The sequence below is a fragment of the Arvicanthis niloticus genome, unplaced genomic scaffold (genome assembly GCF_011762505.2).
Source record: "Arvicanthis niloticus isolate mArvNil1 unplaced genomic scaffold, mArvNil1.pat.X pat_scaffold_346_arrow_ctg1, whole genome shotgun sequence".
Classification (NCBI taxonomy): Eukaryota; Metazoa; Chordata; class Mammalia; order Rodentia; family Muridae; genus Arvicanthis; species Arvicanthis niloticus.
Genome location: NW_023046000.1, coordinates 17471 through 41480, shown reverse-complemented (window position 1 = coordinate 41480; position 24010 = coordinate 17471). Strand labels below are relative to the sequence as shown.

Here is a 24010-nt window from a genome sequence, read left to right as displayed (position 1 = left end):
GGTTGCACCATCTTGCAACCCCACCAACAATGCAGGAGTGTTCCTCTTTTTTCACATCCTCGCCAGCATCTACTATCACCTGAGTTTTTGATCTTAGCCATTCTGACTGGTGTCAGGTGGTATCTCAGTGTTGTTTTGATTTGCATTTCCCTGATGACTAAGGATGTTGAGCATTTCTTAAGGTGCTTCTCAGCCATTTGTGTTTCCTCAGTTGAGAATTCTTTGTTTAGCCCTGTACCCCGTTTTTTAATGGAGTTATTTTGTTGTTTGGAGTCTAATTTCTTGAGTTCTTCGTATATATTTGATATTAGCCCTCTATCAGATGTAGGATTGGTAATGATCTTTTCCCAATCTGTTGGTTGCCGTTTTGTCTTGTTGACAGTGTCCTTTGCCTTACAGAAGCTTTGCAGTTTGATGAGGTCCCATTTGTTGATTCTTGATCTTAGAGCATAAGCCATTGGTGTTTGGTTCAGGAACTTTTCCCCTGTGCCTAGGTATTCGAGGGTCTTCCCCAACTTCTCTTCTGTTAGTTTCAGTGTATCTGGCTTTATGTGAAGGTCCTTTATCCACTTGGAGTTGAGCTTTGTACAAGAGGATAAGAATGGATTAATTTGAATCCTTCTACATGTTGACCTCCAGTTGAGCCAGCACCACTTGTTGAAAATGCTGTCCTTTTTCCACTGGATGGATTTAGCTCCCTTGTCAAAGTTCAAGTGACCATAGGTGTGCAGGTTCATTTCTGGGTCTTCAATTCTATTCCATTGATCATCCTGTCTGTCTCTGTACCAATACCAATACCAGTTTTTATCACTACTGCTCTGTAGTACAGTTTGAGGTCCGGAATGGTGATTCCCCCAGAAGTTCTTTTATTGTTGAGAATAGTTCTCGCTATCCTAGGTTTTTTGTTATTCCAGATGAATTTGTAAATTGCTCTTTCTATCTCTATGAAGAATTGATTTGGAATTTTGATGGGTATTGCATTGAATCTGTAGATTGCTTTTGGCAGGATAGCCATTTTTACTAAGTTAATCCTGCCAATCCAGGAGCATGGGATATCTTTCCATCTTCTGAGATCTTCTTCAATTTCTTTCTTCAGAGACTTGAAGTTCTTGTCATACAGATCTTTCACTTGCTTGGTTAGATTCACTCCAAGATAATTTATTTTATTTGTGGCTATTGTGAAGGGTGTCATTTCCCTAATTTCTTTCTCAGCCTGTTTATCCTTTGAATAGAGGAAGGCTACCTACCGATTTGTTTGAGTTGATTTTATATCCAGCCATGTTGCTAAAGTTGTTTATCAGGTTTAGGAGTTTTCTGGTGGAAGTTTTAGGGTCACTTAAGTATACTATCATATCATCTGCAAATAGTGAAATTTTGACTTCTTCCTTTCCTATCTGTATCCCCTTGACTTCCTTTTGTTGTCTAATTGCTCTAGCTAGGACTTCCAGTACTATATTGAATAGGTAAGGTGAGAGTGGGCAGCCTTGCCTAGTCCCTGATCTTAGTGGGATTGCTTCAAGTTTCTCTCCATTTTGTTTGATGTTGGCTACTGGCTTGCTGTATATTGCTTTTACTATGTTTAGGTATGGGCCTTGAATTCCTGATCTTTCCAAGACTTTTAACATGAAGGGATGTTGAATTTTGTCAAATGCTTTCCCAGCGTCTAGTGAGATGACCATGTGGTTTTTTTTCTTTGAGTTTATTTATGTAGTGGATTACATTGATGGATTTCTGAATATTGAACCATTCCTGCATTCCTGGGATAAAGCCTACTTGATCTTGATGGATAATTGTTTTGATGTGTTGTTGGATTCGGTTTGTGAGAATTTTATTGAGTGTTTTTGCATCAATATTCATAAGAGAGATTGATTGGTCTGTAGTTCTCTTTCTTTGTTGGGTCTTTCTGTGGTTTAGGTATGAGCATAATGGTAGCTTCATAGAATGAATTGGGTAGTGTTCCTTCTGTTTCTATTCTATGGAATAGCTTGAAGAGGATCGGTATTAAGTCGTCCTTGAATGTCTGAAAGAATTCTGTATTGAAACCATCTGGCCCCGGACATTTTTTGGTGGGAAGATTTTTAATGACTGTGTCTATTTCTTTAGGAGTTATGCGACTGTTTAGATGGTTTATCTGCTCCTCGTTTAACTTTGGTACCTGGTATCTGTCTAGAAAATTGTCCATTTCCTCCAGATTTTCCAATTTTGTTGAGTATAGGCCTTTGTAGTAGGATCTGATGATTTTTTAAATTTCCTCTCTTTCTGTTGTTATGTCTCCCTTTTCAGTTCTGATTTTATTAGTTTGAATGCTGTCTCTGCACCCTTTGGTTAGTCTGGCTAAAGGTTTGTCTATCTTGTTGATTTTCTCAAAGAACCAGCTCCTGGTTTTGTTGATATTTTGTATAGTTCTTTTTGTTTCAACTTGGTTGATTTCAGCCCTGAGTTTGATTATTTCCTGCCGTCTACTCCTCTTGGGTATATTAGCTTCTTTTTGTTCTAACGCTTTCAGGTTTGCTGTCAAGTTGTTAATGTATGCTCTTTCCAATTTCTTTTTGTGGGCACTTAGAGCTATGATTTTTCCTTTTAGTACAGCTTTCAGTGAGTCCCACAAGTTTTGATATGATGTGTCCTCATTTTCATTTAAATCTAAAAAGTCTTTAATTTCTTTCTTTATTTCTTCCTTGACCAAGTTATCATTGAGTAGAGCATTGTTCAGTTTCCAAGTGTATGTGGGCTTTCTGTTGTTTTTGTCCATGTCAAAGACAAGTCTTTGTCCATGGTGGTCTGATAAGGTACTAGGGATTATTTCAATCTTTTTGTATCTGTTGAGGCCTGTTTTGTGACCAACTATATGGTCTATTTTGGAGAAGGTACCATGAGGTGCTGAGAAAAAGGTATATTCTTTTGTTTTAGGATGAAATGTTCTATAGATGTCAGTTAAGCCCAATTGGTTCATAACTTCTGTTAGTTTCATTGTGTCTCAGTTTAGTTTCTGTTTCCATGATCTGTCCATAGCTGAGAATGGGGTGTTGAAATCTCCCACTATTATTGTGTAGGATGCAATGTATGCTTTAAGCTTTAATACAGTTTCTTTTATGTATGTGGGTGCCCTTGCATTTGGGGGGTAGATATTGAGAATTGCGAGTTCCTCTTAGTACATTTTTCCTTTGATGAATATGAAGTGTCCTTCTTTATCTTTTTTGATTACTTCTGTTTGAAAACTGATTTTATTTGATATTAGAATTGCTACTCCATCTTGTTTCTTGGGACCATTTGCTTGGAAGATTGTTTTCCATCCTTTTACTCTGAGGTAGTGTCTGTGTTTTCCACAGAGGTGCGTTTCCTGAATGCAGCAAAATGTTGGGTCCTGTTTACGTATCCAGTCTGATAGTCTATGTCTTTTTATTGGAGAATTGAGTCCATTGATATTAAGAGATATTAAGGAAAAGTGGGTGTTGTTTCCTGTTATTTTTGTTACTGGCAGTGGAAATATGTTTGTGTAGCTACCTTCTTTTACGGTTTTTGGAAGATTACTTTCCTGCTTTTTCTAGGTTGTAGTTTCCCTCCTTGCGTTGGAGTTTTCTGTCCATTATCCTTTGAAGGGCTGGATTTGTGTTGAGATACTGTGTAAATTTGGATTTGTCATGGAATATTTTGGTTTCTCCATCAATAATGGTTGACAGTTTTGCTGGGTATAGTAGTCTGGGCTGGCATTTGTGTTCTCTTAGGGTCTGTATGGTATCGGTCCAGGATCTTCTGGCTTTTATGGTCTCTGGTGAGAAGTCTGGTGTAATTCTTATAGGTCTGCCTTTATATGTTACCTTGCCTTTTTCCCTTACTGCTTTTAGTATTTTTTCTTTGTTTTGTACATTTGATGTTTTGACTATTATGTGGCGGGAAATATTTCTTTTCTGGTCTAAACTATTTGGAGTTCTGTAGGCTTCTTGTATATTTATGGACATCTCTTTCTTTAGGTTAGGGAAGTTTTCCTCTATAATTTTGTTGAGGATATTTACTGGTCCTTTAAGTTGGGAGTCTTCCCCCTCATCTATACCTATTATCCTTAGGTTTGGCCTTCTCATTGTGTCTTGGATTTCTTGTATATTTTGGGTTAGTAGCTTTTTGTATTTTGCATTTTCTTTGACAGTTGTGTCAATGTTTTCCATGGTATCTTCTGCACATGAGATTCTCTCTTCCATCTCTTGTATTCTGTTGGTGATACTTGTGTCTATGACTCCTGATCGTTTTTTTAGGTTTTCTATCTCAGGGTATTCTCCCTTTGTGATTTCTTTATTGTTTCTACTTCCATTTTTAGATCCTGCATGGTTTTGTTTAATTCCTTCTCCTGTTTTGTTGCATTTTCTTGCAATTCCTTAAGGGATTTTTGTGTTTCCTCTTTAAGGGTTTCTATCTGTCTACCAGTGCTCTCCTTAAGTTCTTTGAGAGTGTTATTTCTTTCTTTCTTAAAGTCCTCTATCATTATCATGAGAAGTGATTTTAATTCTGAATCCTGCTTTTCTGGTGTGATGGGGTGTTCAGGGCTTGCTCTGATGGGGGAACTGGGTTCTGATGATGCCATGTAACTTTGGTTTCTGTTGCTTACATTCTTGTGCTTGCCTTTTGTTATCTGGTTAAATCTAGTGCTACCTGTACTTGCTGTCTCTGAATGAAGCCTGCCTTTCCATTTATCTCGCTTGTGTTTGATCTTCTAGGAATCCAGATGTCTCTGTGATCTTTTCCAGCTGCACTGATTACAGTGGTACCTCTAGGATACCTCAGGATATGGTGCTTCCAATGTAGTGGTCCAGCTAGGTGTCTGCTGTTCTGGGTGCAGTGTCTCCTCTAGAATATCTCAGGATATGTTGTCTGAAGCTCTGAGTTCAGTTGTTCCTCTGTGGCTCTGGGTTGAGTGGACCTTCCAGTGTGTCTTAGGCAGAATCCGGGGTCCACACACCAGCAGGCCGGGCAGAGGTCTGGTCCAGGTCTCCGTTCCGGAAGAGGGGCGGAAGGGGGTGGCAGTTTTTTTTTTATTCTCATTCTTCTTGTGTGTCTTCATATGCTTGGGTCCTTATAGCTGAGGGTTTCTCTTACTTGAAATATGTTCATGAGTAGCTTAGTTCTAGTGAAAGGTTCTGCTACCCTTGAAATATTTTTGAAATATGTGTCCTTTTTAGTGTTATTCAAAGATCACTGATAGCTTTTTGTTCACAGGATAAAGCCTATGCTTTAATACTCTTAAGATATTTTAGAGCCTTCACATTAAAGTCTCTATTTTTAGGCCTCTCAAGCCTTCTCTCCAAATATAGGATCCACCATATGGGACTACTGTTCTTGATGCCCTAGACAGATAATGAGTAAGCATATCTTAGTGAGTTGCTCACTATCCTGGACATGGCCCCCAAAGTACAATACCACATGACCAGTGAGTAGTTAGTCACTGCTACAGGACTCTAGGAGAATTTGTCCTAGAGAGATCTTGAATAATTAGTTTGTCTTATTTAATGAGTTCCTCCTGGATCTAGACTCCTCTGGGATGCAGAACCCCTTAGGCCCAGGATGAGCATAATGAAAAGTGTGAGCAGGGATGGAAGAGACTCAGGTGATAACTACAAAGGCTGTTTTTCCTATACCGACACTGAATAGATGGGAACAGGATCTTGCACCAAGGCTCCGGAGTCTCACAGACATTCTGGGTAAGTTGGCAAGAAGGTGAATGAACTAGGGCCTTTGTTTCCCTAACTGTAATTGAAGACTTTAATTTCCAAGTCTTAGGATACTCTGCAAGACTTTTTTTTTTTTTTTTTCCAGATATACTTTCCCTCTCTGTGCTTGCTCCCAAGGCTTTCCCGACATTATAGAAATGTTCTGGTTAAACATTGTCACCTGTTACATTTTTAGTATAGCATTCATTACTATTACTAGGCAATGTGTTATCACAAGATTGTATCATGCCAACAAAAGGGCATCCCTCTGAGGAAAGCATTTTATACAGATGTTCTTGTTATATGTTAGATTATTCAAGGAACTTAAAAAGGCATAGATAATCCCCTTGAAGAGATTATAATCACAATCATTGGGGAGCAGTGTAAAAATACTTTGTTTTAAAAAGTGTATGATTATCAAAGTGTGATCCACAGACTGGCAGAATTAGTGTCACCAAGTGTAAAGTTTGAATGTTTAATTTTAAGCCCACACAAGACTTACTGATCAGAATCAGAATTTATTAGGATAACCAGGTGTTCCTTTGACTAAATCTAAGCCTTTTATTATTTTTATGTGCAGTTCAGACTGAGAACTGAACAGGTACAATATGAGAAAAATGAGGAAAACAGAACTCCTGGGACTCAGGTGTTGGTCAGGGGTACCATCTGCAAGTATTGTCCTTGTTCTTTGTTATTCTTCATAACAGCCTTAATATCAGAGGTGTATCCTGTGCATTTCTCAGGGAAGCTCCATTCTAAGATAGGTGTATAAAATTTTATTGGTGCTTTTCCAACTGCAACACTGGAAGATCATGTCTAAATGTAAAAACTATTAGTATGGCAAGATTAAATAGTATTGGTAAGATGAAAATTTCAGCAACTGGGCTCAGCTGTGCTTCTTTACAGAAGAAACTTATCTGCCTTAACAGCCTTCTTTTCCATTTTAGCTTTGAGGAAACTGACATATGGATACATGGAAACAAACTGAAATGAAGTCCCCAAATCACCTATATTCATTTCTTTCTCCCCAAATCAATTATTTTTTGTTTTAGAGGCATTTTATTTTGATAACTAAAAACTATTAGATGTTCAGAAGCAGTCAGTGTACAATGAAAGAGATCAAACCAGCTACTTTATCCTGTATTTTTTTCTTCTTGAGAACTAAGTGAAGAGACAGAGACACAGAGAGAGAAAGGCATTATATTTTTAAGGGAAAAGTCAGAAAAATAGGCCAATATATTTTTCTTCTCCATAACAAAACTTTAGGTGTAAAATGGAAACTGTAAGTTGCCTTTTCACTCCCAACAGCAGGCTGTGCACTATGTGAACAGAATCCTCCTGCCTGCACATCAGACACTCAGCTATTTTCACTCACAGGCAACACTGAGTAGTTGTGCACTTGAGCTAATTCATAAACCCCAATATTTTCTGCCCTCTGCCACAGGCAGAGAGTGACTCTGAAGGCTGATGCTTGTCTCTGCTTGTTTAGTCCATGAACTATATGGTATCTGTGGCACACGGTTGATGCTCAGGCCTTAACTTCAGGAGTTGACGAATAGATGGAATCTGAATTCTCTGAAGCAATTTCTTCCACCTCGTCTGCTGTTTCTGGAAATCCAATCTCTGGCTTTGCCAGTTCCCCGATGTCTTCCTCAGGAAGCACACATTTCCACAGGCCATAGTTCTTTCCTAGCCAGTTTGCCACAAACTCAATGTCCCATCTTCAGAACCACTGGGATAGAGGTCACCATCAGGACTGAATCTCATACAGTGAATGGGACCAAAGTGACCTTTGTAGGATTCTAATTTCTCTCCACTATTATAGTCATACAGTTTAACGTCTTCTCCACCCACTACAAGAAATTGCTTTTCAGGATGAAGAGATGCAGAGTTGATGGTTGCAGGAGCTTCAAAGGACTTGATTGGCTCCAGACTTACTGCACTATGAAAAGCAATATAGATTGGTCTTGGTTGTCCTCCTTCTCTGCTTCGTGCCTCAGGCAGCTTAAGCCCCCCCCCCCCCACTCACTCCCAGGCCACGACCTGAGGCCACCAAAGGAGGGAGGCAGGAAGGGAGGAGGGGAGCGCCAGAGAGCCAGCTGCTAGCACTCTTCCAAATCAATTATTTTTTTTTCCATTTTTATTTTTGTATTGGATATTATATTTACATTTCAGATTTTATCATTTTACCCCATTCCCCCCACCACTCAGGAACCTCCTATGCCATCCCCCCTCCTCATGCTTCTATGAGGATGTGCCCCCACCTACCCCCCACTCCCACCTCCCCACCCTTGAATTCCCCCTCACTCGGTGTTCAGCCTTCATGGGACCAAGGATCTCCTCTCCCACCTATGCCTGACAGGCCATCCTTTCCTACATATACAAATGGAGTCATGGGTTCCTCCCTACATGCTCCCAGGCTGGTGGTTTAGGCCATGGGGAGCTCTGGTTGGTTGGTATTGTTGCTCTCCTCATGGGACCACCAACCCTTTCAGGTCCTTCAGTCTTCTCTCTAACTTCTCCATTGGGAAACCCTTAATCAGATCAGTGGTTAGCTGTGAGCATCTGCCTCTGAATATGTCAGACTCTGGCAGACCTCTAAGGAGACAGCTATCAGGCTCTTGTCAGCATGCACTTCCTGACATCCACGTCAGCATCTACCTTTGGTGAATGCACAAGGGATCGATACCTAGGTGTAATGGTCTTCAGACAGCCCCTCCTTCAGTTTCTGTCCCACACTTTGTCTCCATAATTGCTCCCTTGAGTATTTTGTTACTCCTTCTAAGTAGGAACGAGGCATCCACACTTGGTCTTCCTTCTTCATGAGCTTCATGTGATCTGTGAGTTGAATCTTGGCTATTTCAAGCTTTTGGGCTAATATCCACTTATCAGTGAGTAAACCAAATCAATTATTAACGTAGTACTTTTCATCTCAATACTAATGAATCACATGAACATTATTACTCAAGAAACAAAATGCTCATAGCTACACATACCAGCTTGTCTGGTTGTTTATTTAGAATAAATTATAGTGTGTTGGGTAGCCTAATGTTTTCTATGGGTCTGAAGTTACACTGGGAATTCTGAAACATTGTCAAAAGCTACATGGTTCCAGGCTAGTGAGTCTGAGAAGACCTACAGACAGAAAAGAAAAGAGATGAAATATTCTAATAGGGCATTGAGACATCCAGAAGGGATACACTTAGAAGCTACAATGGCAATTAGAATTAGTATGGATGATTTAGAGAGAAATGAACTGACAGATGCTATGGGACTTGCTAGATTGCATGCTGATGGTCATGGGAATGGATGGATGAATTAAAAATTCCAACACCTCTTAAGTGAGCCTGGATTTCTTCCCCTGAGATATGAGAAACTTGTGAAAGGGCAGGGCGACTTGTACAGGTATTTGAGACCCACTGAGCTGAAGATGGCCTTGTTACACCTATGGAAAAATAAGCAATAAGCAGTTGGTGGCAGAATACTACAGGTAATAGTGATGTAGCTAAGCATTTTAGGTGATAATGGATGTCATAGAAATAGGCAAGCATTTGTAGGGATATAGCCTTAGAATTATAAGAGGAATGTTTAGTAGGAAGTCCTAGGAAACAGTAGCTACTATTAAAAAAACAACCCTCAGTTCCAATTATTGAGAAAAAATGGCCATTGCATTACCAGGTGAGCACCTAACCTGTGACTGTTTAAGGTAGGATATAAGAGCCAATACCATTGTACCAGTCATTGTACCAGTGACAATGACTGAGAAGTGGCTTAGATTTAGTTATGGGGATAAACTTAAGAAATTTAAACCAGGTGTGGTAGTGGATGCCTTAAATCTCAGCACTCAAGAATCAGAGTCCCGGGCCTACCTGGTCTATACAGGGAGCTCCAGGACAGCCAAGGCTAAGTAGAGAGGCTATGAGTTAAAACCACCTACAAACAAAGAAAATTTAACTTTCTTTCAGTTGATGAGGGTGCAGTCAATAACTGAACACTTAGAAGATTGTATATCATAGAAATGTGTTTATTTTTATTTGTATTTAAGGGGACTTTAAATTTTTTTTCTTAAAGATTCTGATTAGACAGCATGACAGAAGGGAACCAAACTGATATCTCCCAGTTCCTTCTCCTGGGCCTACCCATCGACCCAGAGCACCAGCACCTGTTCTACACCCTGTTCTTGGCCATGTACCTCATCACCATCCTGGGAAACCTCGTCATCATCATACTCATTATACTGGACCCCCATCTCCACACACCCATGTACTTGTTTCTCAGCAACTTGTCCTTCACTGACCTCAGTTTTTCCTCTGTCACAATGCCCAAGTTGCTGCAGAACATGCAGAGCCAAGTTCCATCCATTCCCTATGCAGGCTGCCTGACACAAATGTACTTTTTCTTGCTTTTTGGAGACCTTGAGAGCTTCCTCCTTGTGGCCATGGCCTATGACCGCTATGTGGCCATCTGCTTCCCCCTTCATTACATGAGCATCATGAGTCCCAAGCTCTGTGTGAGTCTGGTGCTGCTGTCCTGGGTGCTGACCACCTTCCATGCCATGCTGCACACCCTGCTCATGGCCAGATTATCATTCTGTGAGGACAGTGTGATCCCCCACTTTTTCTGTGACATGTCTGCTCTGCTGAAGCTGTCCTGCTCTGACACACATATTAATGAGTTGGTGATATTTGTCATGGGAGGCCTCATCCTTGTCATTCCATTTGTGCTCATCATTGTGTCCTATGCACGAATTGTCTCCTCCATTCTCAAAGTCCCATCTGCTCGAGGCATCCGTAAAGCCTTCTCCACCTGTGGCTCCCATTTATCTGTGGTGTCACTGTTCTATGGGACCGTCATTGGTCTGTACTTATGTCCATCAGCTAATAACTCTACTGTGAAGGAGACTGTCATGTCTATGATGTACACAGTGGTGACTCCCATGCTGAACCCCTTCATCTACAGCCTGAGGAACAGAGATATGAAGGGAGCACTGGGCAGAGTTATTTGTAAGAAAAAAGTTTTCTTCTGTCTATGATGATAATGATTGAAATTGTTTAACAGATAATTGATATCTGGATATTATTATAATATGATTTTTTTTCACTAGGGAATTTTTTTGTTAAAGTGATGTATTATATAATTGCCCCAAAATTAAAATAGTAGAAGTAGAAATGGCTAGTTGGTTAAGAAGGACTTCTCATGATTTCCTTGTAGAGTTTTCCAATTTATTAATTCAAGGTAAACTGAGCACTTAGCAGATTGTATATTATAAAAAATGTGTTCATTTTTATTTGTATTTAAGGGGACTTTAAAATTTTTCTCTTAAATATTCTGGATACACAGCATGACAGAAGGGAACCAAACTGATATCTCCCAGTTCCTTCTCCTGGGCCTGCCTATCCCCCCCGGAGCACAAGCACCTGTTTTATATATGCCTTGAGAAGGCATACATAAAATCTTTTAATACATGCTGTGGGCCATTGAAATGATTCAGCAGGGAACTTATATGGTGGAGGGAGAGAACCTACTTCCACTAGGTGCTTTTTGACATCCATGCATCTGGTGTGGTGCACGCACATACACAGGCAAACAACAAATAGAGAAATTGTGTAAAAACTAGTTCTGTTTCTGGCTGTTAAAATGTTAATTTTCAGTAATTAAAAAACTATAGCTGATTTAAAACACACTCTATTCTTTTGTATTGATACTTTAGTATTGCATGTTTCCTGTTTCTTAGCCTAAAATGGTGCTTTCATTCATAAATAAAAATTCTATACTCTTCCAAAGAAAGTGCTCCCATCATTGCCTCTTGTGATCTATATTAATTATGCCTTTTTATGTGTGTATTGTTGAAAGTTTTTCATTGATTTACATTTCAAATTTGGATTCTGTTTTTTTTTTTGTTGTATAGTTTAATTTGTATTTCACCAATTCTCATATACACTCATTTTTACCTTGTGTAGTTTATGATATTATCATATGTGTAGACTCACAAGCAGAAGCACTCACCATGGTTGATGGTAACCACTTGGCTCTTATTGCATGCTGGTTAGATAAAGCATTTATAAATAACTGATATTTAATGAAGAGACATATTTATTGTTTTTATAGTCTCAGTATGATTCTTGAAAATAAAATAGAAATTTTAAGTAGACCTAGTGGGTCTGCTCCTATGAAGACACCATATCCTGAGCCATCATAGAGGAGCCATTACACTCAGAGCAGCGGGTAAGAACTCCCTCCCACTACCCTATGCCCCAGAGCTACAACTGGAAGCCTGAGGTGCTCAGGACCCATCAGCCACCCAAACCCCGCCCCTCCATAATACCACTCCCCTTCTGCCCCTCTCTTGGTTCTTTTGGCTGGGGCAGACACCTAGCAGGTCTGCTCCCGTGAAGACACCATATCCTGAGCCATTCTAGAGGAACCACTGCAATTCAGAGCAGCAGGATTTCAGGATCCTAGAGGTGGCCTGAGTCCCAGAAGTTCTTCCACCCAGGAACTCAGGATCACAGGATCAGAAAGACATCTGGATTCTGAGGAGTTTTGACACAAGCAAAATAACTGGAAAGACTGGCTCCAGCCAGAGACAGTCAGTGTAGGTAGCACTAGAGTTAACCAGATGGTGAAAAGCAAGTACAAGAACATAAGCAACAGAAACCAAAGTTACTTGGCACCATCAGAACCCAGTTCTCCCACCATAGCAAGCCCTGGACACCCCATCACACCAGAAAAGCAGGTTTCAGAAATAAAATCACTTCTCATGATGATGATTAGAGGACTTTAAGAAGGACATGAATAACACCCTTAAAGAAGTACAGGAGAACACAGGCAAACAGGTAGAAGCCCTTAAAGAGGAAACACAAAAATTCCTTAAAGAACTGGAAGAAAGCACAACCAAACAGGCAAAGGAATTAAACAAAACCATCTTGGATCTAAAAATGGAAGTAGAAACAATAAAGAAATCTCAAAGGGAGACTACCCTGGAAATAGAAAACCTAGGAAAGAGACCAGGAGTCGTAGATGCAAGCATCACCAATAGAATACAAGAGATAGAAGAGAGAATCTCATGTGCAGAAGATACCATGAAAAACATTGACACAACTGTCAAAGAAAATGCGAAATGCAAAAAGCTCCTAACCCAAAACATCCAGGAAATCAAGGACACAATGAGAAGACCAAACCTAAGGATAATAGGTACAGATGAGGGTGAAGATTCCCAACTTAAAAGGCCAGTAAATATCAAAATTATAGACGAAAACTCCCCTAACCTAAAGAAAGAGATGTCCATGAACATCCAAGACGCATACAGAACTCCAAATAGACTAGACCAGAAAAGAAATACCTCTCGTCACATAATAATCAAAACAAATGCACAAAACAAAGAAAAAATACTAAAAGCAGTAAGGGAAAAAGGTCAAGTAACATATAAAGGCAGACCTATAAGAATTACACCAGACTTCTCACCGGATACTATAAAAGTCAGAAGATCCTGGACTGATATCATACAGACCCTAAGAGAACACAAATGCCAGCCCAGACTACTATACCCAGCAAAACTCTCAATCAAAATTGATGGAGAAACTAAGATATTCCATGACAAATCCAAATTTACACAGTATCTCAACACAAATTCAGCCCTTCAAAGGATAATGGATAGAAAACTCCAACACAAGGAGGGAAATTACAACATAGTAAAAACAAGAAAGTAATCTCCCAACAACCCCCCAAAATAGTTACACAAACATAATTCTACCTCTAATAACAAAAGTGACAGGAAGCAACAATCATTTTTCCTTAATACTTCTTAATATCAATGGACTCAACTCTCCAATAAAAAGACATAGGCTAGCAGACTGGATACATAAACAAGACCCAGAATTTTGCTGCATACAGGAAACACACCTCTGTGGCAAAGATAGATACTACCTCAGAGTAAAAGGATGGAAAACAATCTTCCAAGCAAATGGTCCCAAGAAACAAGCTGGAGTAGCAATTCTAATATCAAATAAAATTGATTTTCAAACAAGTGTAATAAAAAGATAAGGAAGGACACTTTATACTCATCAAAGGAAAAATGTACCAAGATGAACTCTCAATTCTGAACATTTATGCTCCAAATGCAAGGGCACCCACATACATAAAGGAAACTCTGCTAAAACTCAAAGCATAATCACACCTCACACAATAATAGTGGGGGACTTCAACACCCCACTTTCAGCTATGGACAAATCATGGAAACAGAAACTAAACAGAGACACAATGAAACTAACAGAAGTTATGAACCAAATGGATTTAACTGATATATACAGAACATTTCACCCTAAAACAAAAGAATATACCTTTTTCTCAGCACCTCATGGTACCTTCTCCAAAATAGACCATATAATTGGTCACAAAACAGGCCTCAACAGATACAAAAAGATTGAAATAAATCCTTGCATAAGAAATTAAAGACTTTTTAGAATTTAATGAAAATGAGGACACATCATAGCAAAACTTGTGGAACTCCATGAAAGCAGTGCTAAGAGGAAAACTTATAGCTTTAAGTGCCTACAAAAAAACCTGGAGAAAGCATACACTAACAACTTGACAGCACACCTGAAAGCTCTAGAACAAAAAGAAGCAAATACACCCAAGAGGAGTAGACTTCAGGAAATAATCAAACTCAGGGCTGAAATCAACCAAGTAGAAACAGAAAGAAATATACAAAGAATCAACAAAACCAGGAGCTTAGCCAGAGTAACCAGAGGGCACAGAGACAGTATCCAAATTAATAAAATCAGAACTGAAAAGGGAGACATAACAACAGAAACTGAGGAAATTAAAAACACCATCAGATTCTACTACAAAGGCCTATACTCAACAAAACTGGAAAATCTGAATGAAATGGACAATTTTCTAGACAGATATCAGGTACCAAAGTTAAACCAGTAGCAAATAAACCATCTACACAGTCCCATAACCCCTAAAGAAATAACAGCAGTCATTAAAAGTCTCCCCACCAAAAAAAGCCCAGGACCAGATGGTTTTAGTGCAGAATTCTATCAGACCTTCAAGGAAGACATAATACCAATTCTCTTTAAACTATTCCACAAAATAGAAACAGAAGGAACAGTACCCAATTCATTCTATGAAGCTACAATTATGCTCATACCTAAACCTCACAAAGACTCAACGAAGAAAGAGAACTTCAGGCAAATCTCCCTTATGAATATTGATGCAAAAATACTCAATAAAATTCTCGCAAATAAAATCCAAGAACACATCAAAACAATCATCCATCATGATCAAGTAGGCTTTATCTCTTGAATGCAGGGATGGTTCAATATTTGGAAATCCAACAATGTAATCCACTATACAAACAAACTCAAAGGAAAAAAACCACATGATCATCTCACTAGATGCTGTGAAAACATTTGACAAAATTCAGCATCCCTTCATGTTAAAAGTCTTGGAAAGAACAGGAATTCAAGGCCCATACCTAAACATAGTAAAAGCAATATACAGCAAACCAGTAGCCAACATCAAACTAAATGGAGAGACTTGAAGCAATCCCACTAAGATCAGGGACTAGACAAGGCTGCCCACTCTCTCCCTACCTATTCAATATAGTACTGGAAGTCCTAGTCAGAGGAATTAGACAACTAAAAGAATTCAAACAGATACAAAAAGGAAAGGAAGAAGTCAAAATTTCACTATTTGCAGATAATATGATAGTATACTTAAATGACCCTAAAACTTCCACCAGAGAACTAAACCTGATAAACAACTTCAGCAAAGTGGCTGGTTATAAAATCAACTCAAACAAATCGGTAGGTAGCCTTCCTCTACTCAAAAGATAAACAGGCTGAGAACAAAATTAGGGAAATGACACCCTTCACAATAGTCACAAATAATATAAAATACCTTGGAGTGAATCTATCCAAGCAAGTGGAAGATATGTATGACAAGAACTTCAAGTCTCTGAAGAAAGAAATTGAAGAAGATCTCAGAAGATGGAAAAATCTCCCATGCTCATGGATTGGCAGGATTAACTTAGTAAAAATGGCCATCTTGCCAAAAGCAATCTACAGATTCAATGCAATCCCCATTAAAATTCCAACTCAATTCTTCACAGAGTTAGAAAGAGAAATTCTCAAATTTATTTGGAATAACAAAAAACTCAGGATAGCAAAAACTATTTTCAACCATAAAAGATCTTTTGGAGGAATCACCATCCTTGACCTCAAGCTGTACTACAGAGCAATAGTGATAAAAACTGCATGATATTGGTACGGAGTCAGGCAGGAAGATCAATGGAATAGAATTGAAGACCCAGAAATGAACCCACACCTATGGTCACTTGATCTTTGACAAGGAGCTAAACTGTCCAGTGGAAAAAAGAAAGCATTTTCAACAAATGGTGATGGTTCAACTGGAGGACAACATGTAGAAGAATGCAAATCCACCCATTCTTATCTCCTTGTACAAAGCTCAAGTCCAAGTTGATAAAGGACCTCCACATAAAACCAGATACAATGAAACTAATAGAAGAGAAGATGGGGAAGAACCTTGAATACTTGGGCACAGGGGAAAAGTTCCTGAACAGAACACCAATGGCTTTTGCTCTAAGACCAAGAATTGACAAATGGGACCTCATAACATTGCAAAGTTTCTGTAAGGCAAAGGACACTGTCAATAGGACAAAATGGCCACCGACGATCTTTACCAATCCCACATCCAATAGAGGGCTAATATCTAATGTATACAAAGAACTCAAGAAATTAGACTCCAGACAACCAAATAATGCTATTAAAAATGGGATATAAAGCTAAACAAAGAATTTTGTACTGAGGAACCTCGAATGGCTGAAAAGCACCTAAAGAAATGTTCTACATTCTTAGTCATCAGGGAAATGCAAATCAAAACAACCCTGAGATTTCACCTGACACCAGTCAGAATGACTAAGATCAAAAACTCAGGTAATAGTAGATGCTGGTGAGGATGTGGAGAAAGGTGAACACTCCTCCATTGTTGGTAGGATTGCAAGATGGTGCAACCACTCTGGAAATCAGTCTGGTGGTTCCTCAGAAAATTAGACATAGCATTACCTGAGGACCCAGCTATACCACTCCTGGGCATATACCCAGAGATGCTCCAACATATAACAAGGACATATGCTCCACTATGTTCATAGCAGCTTTATTTATAATAGCCAGAAGCTGGAAAGAATCCAGATGTCCTTCCACAGAGAAATGGATAAAAAAAATGTGGTGCATTTACACAATGGAGTATTACTCAGCTATTAAAAATAATGAATTTGAGAAATTCTTAGGTAAATGGGTGGAACTAGAAAATGTCGTCCTGAGTGAGGTAACCCAATCACAAAAGAACACACACAGTTTTTACTCATTGATAATTGAATATTATCCCAGAAGCTCGAAATACCCAAGATTCAATCACAGACCACATGAAGCTCATGAAGAATGAAGACCAAGTGTGGGTAACAAAACACTCAAGGGAGCAAAACTGGAGACAAAGTGTGGGACAGAAACTGAAGGAGGGGATGTCTGAAGAACCCCATCCCTCTCCCCCTTTACTCTCTCTGCCATCTACCAGCAAATAATTTTACATAGTTTTAGAGAATAATGTGATGTTTTTGTGTATGTTATAATATGCAGATGGCCTTGAGGATTAGAGATTGGACAGGATCCCTGAGAGGCAGATAGGGAGAGGCATCTATGACTTGGTAATAAAAGATGGAGAACTTCCAAGACTGCTGGCTTCTTTCACACCCTGTTAACTTGAGACAAAACCTGGAGGTTTAAAGGAAAGGCCCCTGGTGTTTTCTCCTGTGAGTAGTCCTGCTGGTGGACTGGTTCAACAAGTTCAAGTCTTGGTCAGGGCATGTTTACATAACAGTTGTGAGACAGTCAGCTATCCTGTTTTTCCGAGCAAAACAAAATTAAGGGAGAAAGTCTCTTTAGAGACTTAAAAAGAAAAAAACCCATCCCTCTAAAAGAGGCTGTGGTTTGACTTCCAGTGCACAAAGGGAAAGACAATGATGGGAGAAGACCTCAGCAAATGAGAATAAACCTGTGTGCCAGTGCTCTGAGCCAGTGGCTGGTGGGTGATTATTAATTAGCTTTCAGAGTCAAACATCTATCAGATCACTGCTATAGCACCTGAGAACTCTGAGGTTACAGGGATGCACATAACACCCACAACTGCATCCCTCCAGCAGGGTAATTAACACTGTAGACATCTCAAGAGTGTAATGACAGGCCCTCTGTATGTATAATTTCTGAGCTATGTTTTCTTCCCACACTGTAACTCCAACATTAGTCACCCCAGGTAATACAATTTGGATGTGTCATGAGGAGCAGAGAATCCATCCAACCACCAACACTATAAATTACAATGCCAAGTCTGACCCTGCAAATCCTTTGTATGCAAAGAAGGAAGGCTGCTAAGACAGCTCCTGAGGATGTTGGACATCAGATATTTGTCCAGTACAGACTCAGCTACAGTATAAACCATGGAGCAGCAAATTAAATTAATACTTTCCCTCCATGTAGATACTTGACAGTGCCTGATTTTCCAGGACTATGAAAACAGCTGCCCCAGTCTCTCTCCCTACCTCTATCTGTCTTTCTTCCCTCTTCCATTCATCCATTTTAGATCTTTATCTTCTGATTCTCTTGTCCTCTTTACTACACTTTTAGTCATAGTTAAAAGTTTATTCCTTTATTGTTATTCTTTTTCATATGTTCATCTAATTTTATTCATAATTTTTTCGTTATTGGTGCATAATTTTCTTTTTCTTAGTTTATTTTCTTATTTGTTCCTCATGTTTCCTCCTTGCTAGTTAGTAGTATTTTAGTGTTTGCTTTTCTTACACACTCATATTTTTTATTTCTCTTGAATTTATCTAACTTTGTCTTGAATCTATTGTCATTGTTAACCTATTGTCATTTTTCCTTTTTCTAATTTTATTTTCCCTTTCCTAACATTTATCTTCACTCTTCCTTTTTTTTTCTTATCTGTTTACTCTTTTTACCTACCTTGGATGTATAGATTCATCACAATCACAATCAAAATTCAAGTGCCACTCCCCACAGAACTAGAAAAAAGCAATTTTAAGTTCTTAGAGAAGAGCAAAAACAAAACAAAACAAAACAAAACAAAACAAAACAAAAACCCAAAAAGAGCCAAGGAAATCTTTATTGGAAAGAACAATGCTGATATTAAGTTATATTACAAAGCAATAGTGAGAGTGTATACTAATTGGCATAAAACAGACAGACTAGTGGAATAGAGTCTGGTACCCAGAAAATAAGCCAACATAGCTATGGCCACATAATTTTTGACAAAGGCGTGAAAACACATTTTAAAGAGCCTCTTTAACAAATATTATTGGAAAAGTTGGACAAGGAATTGACAAATAGAATATAAAAACAACTGACAAATTAAACATCAAATTGAAAAAACAGTCTACTTAACATGGATTAATGAATTGAATAGTCCTCAAAATAAGAAATACAAGTGGCTAATAAATAATTTGAAAAAAATTCTCAACATCTTCAGAATCTGGTAAAAATACTCCATGCAGAATGGATACCCAAACCAAACCAAACCAAGCCAAGCCAAGCCAAGCCAAGCCAAACCAAACCAAACCAAACCAAACCAACCAACCAAACCAAACCACCAACCAAAACAAAAATAAAACCATGCTGATGAGGATGTAGAGAAAAGAAAACACTTATCTGTTGCCAGAGGGAATGTAAATAAGTCCAGCCATTATGGAAATCAGCACAGAGGTTTCACAAAAGATTAAAAATAGAGCTATTATATTACCTAAATATACTACTCTTGGATATATTCTCAAAGGCTTCTAACTCAACTTGCCTAAATTACTTGCACATTCATGTTTATTACTGCAATATTCACAATAGACATGGAATGAAATAAGCCTATTTGTCATCAACAGACGGATAAAGAAAATATGGTAATATACATAATAGAACTTTATCTAGTTATAAGTAAAAATGAAATCATTATATTTTTATGGAAAGAGATAGACCAGGGCATCTCCATGTTCAACAAAATAGGCCATACAATGTGTATTTCATTCTCATACTCAGAAATTTTGTTCAAAATGAATGTGTGTGTGTACTTGCAAATACATGGGCATAACTCACAAAAGTAGAAAGGGTATCATGGGAGAGGACAAATAGTTCCCAGAGGGGGGAATAAGGTAATAGAACATGTGATGTAAAAAGTGGAGTGGGGACTGTCTGGAGGAAAGGAGGAAACCAGCCAGAGAGGAGTGGGGAGGGGGGGCTGTGTATGATGAGGAAGGGGGATGGGAAGGACGCGGATGAGGGGGATAGCTTAGAACTAAATATGAAGTAGAACAACATATATGCATGAAAAGTCATAATGAGAACCAACCAACAAAGAAGCAGATGTAGAATATCTTTCAATACAATAAAGGCTTTATAAAATGAATCTGTAGCCAAATATTATGATGCTAAATGAGGAAAAAGTAGATTTACTTCAAAATTTGAAATGAGAAGAGTGCTCACTCTCTCTGTTCTTGTTCACTAGAGCACTTGAAGTCTTATCTAGAGAAATATAACAAGAAGAAAATAACACACACAAATATCAAAGGAAGAGGTCAAAGTGCCCCAATTTATAGATGTCATGGTTTTATAGTTAAAAGATACTCACAACTCCAGTAGAAAATTCTTAGACCTGATAAATACTTTCAACAAACTAGCAGGATATAAAAATCTGAAGCTTTTCTAGATACTAATAACTAACTTTCTGGGAAAGAAATCAATACAAAATTACTATTCATAATAGCTTAAAAATACCCAAGAATAAACATAGCCAAAGAAATAATCTTAAGACCCTAAAGACAGAAATTGAAGAGGCCATCAGAAGATAGAAAGACCTCACATATTCTTGGGTAATGACATCAATATTGCTAAAATGCTTATCTGATCAAAATTACCTACAGACTCAACACAATGCTTATAAAAATTTCAATGACTCTTTGTTATAAAATAAAAAAAAATCCTAAAATTCAGTGGAAGCACAAAAAGATCCTGAATAGACAAAATAATTCTAAGCAGAAAGAGCAATGCTGGAATTATCAATATCAAATTATACTACATAGCCATAGGAACAAAACCAAACCAAACTCCCAAGTCCTCCACGGTAATAGCACAGAATAGAAACATAAAGCAATGGAATAAAATAAATCATCCAGAAATTAACCTATATTGTTACAGCCACCTAATTTGACTACGATATCAAAAACTCGTATTGGAGAAAGGGGCACATTTTCAGCAGATATTGATGGAGTAGCTGGGTATGCATATAGAAGAATCAAGCCAGCTCCCCATCTCTCACCCCATACAAAAGTCAACTGGGAACCAATCAAAGACATCAGGGTAAGAATCAACACTTTGAAACTGCCACAGGAGGGTATAACCCAAATACCTCAAGAAACAAGTGTAGGCAAGGGCTTTCTGAAAAGGGCCTCTAACACCACAAAAAATAATCCGAAGGATTAGCAAGTGGGGTTACATGAAAGCAAGATGCTTCTGTAGTGCAAAGAAAATCGTGTCATCTACAAAAGAAGGTCTACTATATGGGAGAAAACAATTGCCATTTATACATCCGATTGGAGGTTAATAGAATTACAAAATCACCCTAAACCTGAATCAGTCAATAAATAGACAAACCTACTGAATAGACAGCCCTTAAAAAGAAAATATAGATGGCCAATAAGCATTTGAAAAAGTATTCAATTTAACACACAGTCATTAGCTATTTCTGAAAATTTCAAGATAATTTTGGATTATAATTCATTTCCCATAGGTGAAACCATGTCTAGAAAACTCATGTTCATATGACAGACTCTTTGTAAACTCATTTTGAGAGTTAACAACTTACATTCATAACTTAACAGAAATTATTGTATAAAAATTGATGACATGATAATAAAATTTATTTGTGAAAGCAAAGAAAGTGAAAATCAAAGTCAGTTTTGGAAAAGAACAAAACAGGTGAACTTGAAGCCTATGGATTTCAGTCTCGTGATTGAGGAAAAGTGACAATAGAGAAACACAAAAAGTGTGTGTCAGACTACAGGCTGTTTTCGCAGGCAGGATCACACTTGGATGCTGGGGATCAACAAGCTTACACGCTCTAGACTTGTGCACCATCACTGAGCTATATCCTCAGATTTATTGAGAGAGGTCTTACAATATAGCCTAGACTGGCCTCAAACTCACATTCCTCCTGCCGCCTCCCCTTGAGTGCTGGGGTTACAGATGTGAACTACTACCCTGGGATAGATCCACTCTTCAGCCATCTATTGCTATTTGAGGAAAACGGAAAAACAGTTCAATAGACTTCAGTGTTTGTAACAAATGGTGTTGAAAATTAAGATTTCCACACATCAAAGCAAAACAACAACAACAAAAAATGCACTTCAGTCCTCTCTCCCATGTTCTCTAAAGTAATCAACACAAACTAGATCACAGATCTCACCAGTTCTCCAAGTACTAAGGGAACTCCCAAGTTACTTTTCTTTATGTAAACAGAGAACTTCCTGGGTAAAAGTCAAGCAGCATGTGCAGAAGGATTGGAGTAAGCGGCTGACAAGGTGCGTGTACAAAAGCGAGCCAGTGAAGAGCTGATTTTTGCACCTATGGATTAAGTAAGAAATAGCAGGTTGAACATAGTATGCCCAAAGGATTAGTGTTGCGGGCAATATTTAAAAAACGGTGCCTGGTTCTAGCTTGTTCCCAGACACTGTCGTTTTCCTGAGGCCCCGGCTCTGGATCACAGCTCCGGCTATCTAGAAATACCGGCCCTGGCACCCATGCGACTCCATGGTGGGGGATGGCTCTGCCAATCCCTCACGCTGTCTCCACCAAGCTTGGCTGAACCCCACACAACACCCGCCATGCTCACGGTTCCTGGTAGAATGAAGACAAAGCTTAAAGGTATCCAGTGGTTTCATATATTTGGAAATGTTCAAGTAACAAGATGCCCACACAATTAAGGTTGTTACCCAACACCTAACCTTTAGATATAAATTGTTAGCCAGGACTGCTCTCAACCAATTTGTCCTCCATCATCCTTGCCAATCTCCTCCTCCCTCTCCTCCTCTTCTTTCTCCTTTCCACTCTTCACTCCTCCCAAATTAGCTCCTTCCAAATTACCGGGCTTTATTGCAAATGTAGAGGGAAATATCCTGCTACAGATTAGTTCTGAAAATGTGAATAACTCTACTGGGAAAGGTAACAGTGAGTTTGGGGTTTAGGCTTTTGGCTCTAAAATAAACAAACACACTGAGAGCAGCAACACCCTTCTACTTGAGGTGAATGATGTTGATTATCACGGGACACTTGGACGCTCTGTCTTGTTAACATCATCATGGAATGCTGTGTCTGAAATCTCGTGGAATTCCTAATATCGCCATGCCTCCAGATAAAGTATTAATTTAAGTGACAACAACCAGATAAAGGACAAGGATGCATATTTCCAAGTAGCAAAAGCACCACATCTAGGTGATGACTGCAAAGTGTGAGTGGGAAGCTAGGGGAAGCAGAGGGAGAAGGAATTATAGATATTACCTATAGCTAAATCATTGCTTAGAGGGCCTGGAAGAACATAGCACACAGGTACATGCAGGGAATGTTGGGTTGCTGTTGGTGGATGATGTTAAGGCTCTCCTATGGAGTTGAAGAGGTAAAAATAATGAATGAAGTCTGAGTCTGAACTTTTTGTATGCTAGTTGAGGGTAAATTGAACATGATCTAGGGAAGTTCATCTTACATTGCCAAATTTACAAAGATTAATCATATGAGTCTGATTTTTATTAGTAGCATGCTTGTATATTCTAGAGCCTGCTTACATGGAGCTGGCTTATAGTCTGAGTACATAGCAAAGGACCCTTTCTCAAGCATGTCTTTAATGATGGTACTCTACTTTAAAACATGTAATGGCCTCCTGTGGAAAATTGCAAATCAAGTATTCACAGTCTTTGGTATCTTCTTTGGCTCCTTCAATCAATCATTCTTCATTACCTCCCCAAATGCAAGCTCCACTGACACAGGACCATGTGGATGAACAAATACCCACCATCAACTTCTTCATTCCTACCATTTTCCAAGTATAGTCATGTATGATCAGGGCCTATGATCAGAAATACAGGCCTCTGAGGGAATTGGCTCTAGATAGAAGCCAGGTAATTAATTTGTTTTAAATTAGTTCCTCTAGGACATAGACTCCTCTGGGATGCAGGGCCC

At 38.8% G+C, this 24010-nt stretch overlaps 1 protein-coding gene across 1 annotated transcript; it reads left to right on the top strand.

Moving 5' to 3' along the window:
* The first annotated feature begins 5538 nt into the window (after positions 1-5538).
* On the top strand, positions 5539-11427 carry LOC117701942 (olfactory receptor 1468-like). Its single transcript, XM_034493347.2, has 2 exons — positions 5539-5690; positions 9771-11427. The coding sequence occupies exon 2, from the start codon at positions 9787-9789 to the stop codon at positions 10729-10731; it is 945 nt and encodes a 314-aa protein (XP_034349238.1). The 5' UTR covers positions 5539-5690; positions 9771-9786; the 3' UTR covers positions 10732-11427.
* The last annotated feature ends 12583 nt before the right edge of the window (positions 11428-24010 follow it).